Source organism: Notothenia coriiceps, unplaced genomic scaffold, assembly GCF_000735185.1.
Source record: "Notothenia coriiceps isolate Sejong01 unplaced genomic scaffold, NC01 NC01_scaffold00034421, whole genome shotgun sequence".
Lineage (NCBI taxonomy): Eukaryota > Metazoa > Chordata > Actinopteri > Perciformes > Nototheniidae > Notothenia > Notothenia coriiceps.
Window position 1 is genome coordinate 2,444 of NW_011367122.1, and position 4,290 is coordinate 6,733.

A 4,290-nucleotide genomic window follows, 5' to 3' on the forward strand; every position below is an offset into this window, starting at 1 on the left:
TCTCTTCTACATCAACATGTGTCCCCTCTTCTTCATGTCTCTTCTACATCAACATGTGTCCCCTCTTCTTCATGTCTCTTCTACATCAACATGTGTCCCCTCTTCTTCATGTCTCTTCTACATCAACATGTGTCCCCTCTTCTCCATGTGTCTTCTACATCAACATGTGTCCCCTCTGTGGAAAGAGACTCTGAAAGTTTCAGGAACAAAGATTCTCAGCCAATCAGAGACAGGCTCTGGATATATCTTTATTGATGAAGAACAGGACAGTAGGGGACCTCTTAAAGTTGTCTCAGTCGTAAAGCACTCTGAATGTCTTTGTGTTGAAAGGTACTTTATAAATAAACCTTCCTCCCAGCTGCTGTCTCAGGGTGCGTTCGGGTACCTGCTGCCCATCGTCTCCTTCGTGTTGGCCTGGATAGAAACCTGGCTGCTGGACTTCAAGGTTCTGCCGCAGGAGAACGAGGAGCTCAACCGTGAGTCTCAGATATTCAGCAGTGTTATAATCAAGGTTTATTTAGACAGTGAATCTCAAGGGTCTCTTTTAGAATACTTTTGTTTCACCTTTGGGGGAAATTGAGAGCCCATAGTGTTTACTTCCTTTCTGTCTTCTTCTGATGATTTCTCTGACGTACCTTTTCCCTTCTCTTGTTCTCTTTGTCTTTTCTTTACTGAGGAAACGTCAGCCATCATGAATCCAAAGTTGTGTGCTCTCAAATCTAAAAATGTATATTTAAAAGGGAAACTAATGTTTGTCGTCCACAGCTGACGTTAAATTGACTTCTTTTTGCGTATTGATATGACTTCACATAGATCCTCGATCAAAGTGCTCTAAGCTGCAGTCTTATATTGTTGTATAAAAGACCACGGAATGTCCAACTTGACCAATCAGAATCAAGTGATCAACTGCCTCATGTCATCATTTGATCTAGTGACCTTTGCTGCTTACATATAAACGTATGTTTGTCTTCGTTGCTCTCTGTGTCTCAGGGTTTCAGTCCCTCATGGACGCAGAGCGAGCTCCTCTCATGGGTCCCGGCCCGTTATCTGACGGTCAGTTCTACTCTCCACCGGAGTCTGTGGCAGGTCAGTGAACGCACCACGAACTCATCACCTGTCTCCTGTCAGTTTAATAACTCTTATAGTTTTCACTCTGTACCTCAATCATCTTTGTTATTGGTTTGTTTATAGAGCCCCCTAGTGGCAGGAAAAACACATTAGAATCTGAATACTTCATTTATATCCCGGGGGAAAATTGGGTTTCGTGACAGTTTTTAAATAAAAGATAATAAAATAAAATATAATACAACTATTTATATTAAAATATCAGTTTGAAGTTTAAGTTGAAATGTGCAATTGAATTATAAACTACATTTAAATAAAGATATTTATACAAACAATCAAAAATTAAATTAAGTAACATGTCTGATAAAACATCAAATAGATTAGAATATAAATAGTTATATAAAGATAATGAGTTTATTTAAGAATGTGCAATAGAAAGACAAAATAAAATAATGTATTTAAACATAGGAAGTTAAAGTATAATAGGTCATAAAAGATCAAATCAAATAAATAGATACAAAATTAAGAAACATAAGACGTTGAAGTTACAATATAAAACATGTATTTAAAAAAAAAAATATATATATATATAGGTTAGGGTTAGTGGTTTGTTACTATTAATACAATATTTATGCTGAATTTCAGAGTTTGAAAGGTTTGAATGTGCAATAATCAGAATTTTCAGAATCCAAAAATATATAATAAAAGATCAAATATAATACAGTTAAAAAATCTTCAAAACACAAGACTTCTAAAAATGAGCACATTGCATTACAATATCTAACATATTTATTAAAATACAAACTGTGGAGTATTGGTGTTAATGCTGAGAGTTAAAAACGTTTTTTTTTTGTTGGTTTAAGTAAAAATTGGAGTTGTGATGTTTTGGTGTTTCTCTTCTGTTTTCAGACTCTGACGAGGAGCTGGATGATAAACATGATCCAGAGAAAGATCTCATTCAGCAGCTGACCTAACAGGTAAACATCTCATGTGTCATTTTTGACGATAACGCACTAAAAATCTTCATTTTCACCCAAATCATGAACCTAATTGGCCCTTTCTTGCTCCCCTCAGGATCTGCTCTCCTGGAGAAACTCTGCCTTACACATTCAGCCATTTTACTTTTTATTTGCCTCTGAGAAGTCTCTGTTTATTCATACCCACAATGCACCTCTCTGTCTAATATCAGTCTTCTGCATGTGCACCTGGGCCTGGAGAAAGAGGCACATGTTCCTTTTCACAGGGTCTTCTTCCTCACATTGAATATTCTCTGGTGCTCGAAGGAGAATTCATATCATCGGATATTTAAACACCTAACTGCACGCAGAGTTCCACTTCTTTACAGATTGAATCGGTGCATTTGACAGGGTTTTTACTCGATGTTTGATAAAAACACTGTTCATTTCTTCTCTTAGGTATACATGTCTTTACTTTTTTATGTGTTTTCATAAGCTTGGGTTTCAATTTACTGTAAAAGAAAATAAGCTTGCTCCAAAAAACTCTGCAAAAAGTAAATGAAGGATTCTTTTTTTTCTGGCCAGTTTTGAACCGTTGGACCTGGTGTGTAGCAAATGTGATTTTAGTTAACGGAGCAATGCACTTAAACTGAGTATATGAATTGTAAACTGATCTAAAAGAGATGCTGTTAAACACATGTGGAGCTCAAAAGTATATAAAACATGTATATATGTATTCATGCATGCCTTACAAGCCGAGTGATTTTGTTTTTATGGAAAAGTCTGGAGAATGGAATCATTAAAATGTGAAATCTGTGGCGTTGAGTTTCTTTTTATTTCTTAAAGAACTGAAAGTCAAATTACTTGTTATACTTAATGGCTAGTTTCAGAATATTTTATAGAATATTTCTTATAAATATGAAAGAAATCATAGTATAGTATGTTGGAAAATGGAAAAAAAGGTGATACAAATAAATGTTGGCAAAATACATGAATCTCAACCAGGAAGACCGTCTTTACTCATTAATTTACTATTTCTATGTTACTACTCTCTCTCCTCTCAACAAGTGACCGGGGGCGTCACTCCCCAGCTCAACCAATCACTTCGCTCTATTATCACAAGCCTATCATAGTGCTCCGCTAACCCTTTTAAATCTGCTCTCCCCCCTCTAACAGCTTTCATTTCAGGTGACTCGACCCTATGGACTCGACGCAACCCTCTTCCTCCCCTTTTCACCTCCTGTCCCTCTGAGTCCAGGGTCAAGCCAAGCCACTCCCCTTCAGACCGAACCCAGGGCTGAAGTCGAATAGTCCGTTTAGCTTAGGAACCTTCCTAACGGAGTGCAATGACCCGGAAGTCCCTCAGTGGCAGCCATGATAAGTGCCGTTCGAATTCTCTACATGATAGGAAAGGAGGTTTCAAACTTCCTTTATAACCTCCTTTAGCTTAGGAACCACTGGACCTCCCTTACCGAAAGGAGAGGAGAAAATTCTGCCCCACAATGCCTTGCGGCCGCAGCATTTGCCGTCACACAACAGTCGGCCGTTCACGGAAACAACCGATTATGACCGAGAAATTATATCATGAAAGTTACGGTGCTTATTAAGCATTTTAAACTGTAGGTGGTAAAATGCCAAATTTGCTTTGTTATGAACGTTCATCAGTATTATAATCAAAAAGAGAAATATGAACGTTAGTTTTTACTGAAATGATCAAATAAAGTTAACATTTCACAGTGTTTTTTAGCTGTGTGGTGTGGTGTGTGATGTTTGAATGGTGATATACACAGTGATAGATGTTAAAGACTAACGTTTATAATAAATACATTTGTATTTATTTTAAGATGTTTTCATACAATCATACGTATTGGGATCATTTGTATCAATGTGGACCGGAGGGAGAGGGTGACGAGCATAAGGTTCACTTTCCTTTTTTATTTCAATTCAAACTTTGATCATGAAGAATATGTTTCTCTCTTGTCCACGTTCATTAAGCATAAAGCAACAGCATCAGAGCACGGTGCAGAGTCTAGATGAGTTTACAGTAGTCCCTCGTTCTTATGAAACATCCATGTTGTAGTCCGCTGTATAGAACACTGTAGTTTCCATAGTTTCCACCAGCAGCAGACGCACATTCAGGACGTCCGCTGGCGCATCATAAACACGTCGGATAGTGAAAGGGCAGTCGGATTCTCTAAAGTACCGCAGTACCAAAAGGCTTAGGAGAAAGAGACTGCAGTACTTTAGAGAATCCGACAGCACTTTCACT

The 4,290-nt window shown here is 37.6% G+C and overlaps 1 protein-coding gene across 1 annotated transcript in view; it reads left to right on the forward strand.

The window, feature by feature from the left end:
- The window catches only part of stard3nl (STARD3 N-terminal like), a gene marked incomplete at its 5' end in the record, with an annotated part of 4,661 nt that extends 1,824 nt beyond the window's left edge, over positions 1-2,837 (forward strand). Inside the window, 4 exons of the mRNA XM_010790561.1 lie at positions 359-476; positions 991-1,086; positions 1,975-2,042; positions 2,140-2,837. Of these exons, the coding sequence (XP_010788863.1) occupies positions 359-476; positions 991-1,086; positions 1,975-2,039 (279 nt within the window). The remainder of the gene's footprint in view (positions 1-358; positions 477-990; positions 1,087-1,974; positions 2,043-2,139) is intronic.
- Positions 2,838-4,290: the final 1,453 nt, after the last annotated feature.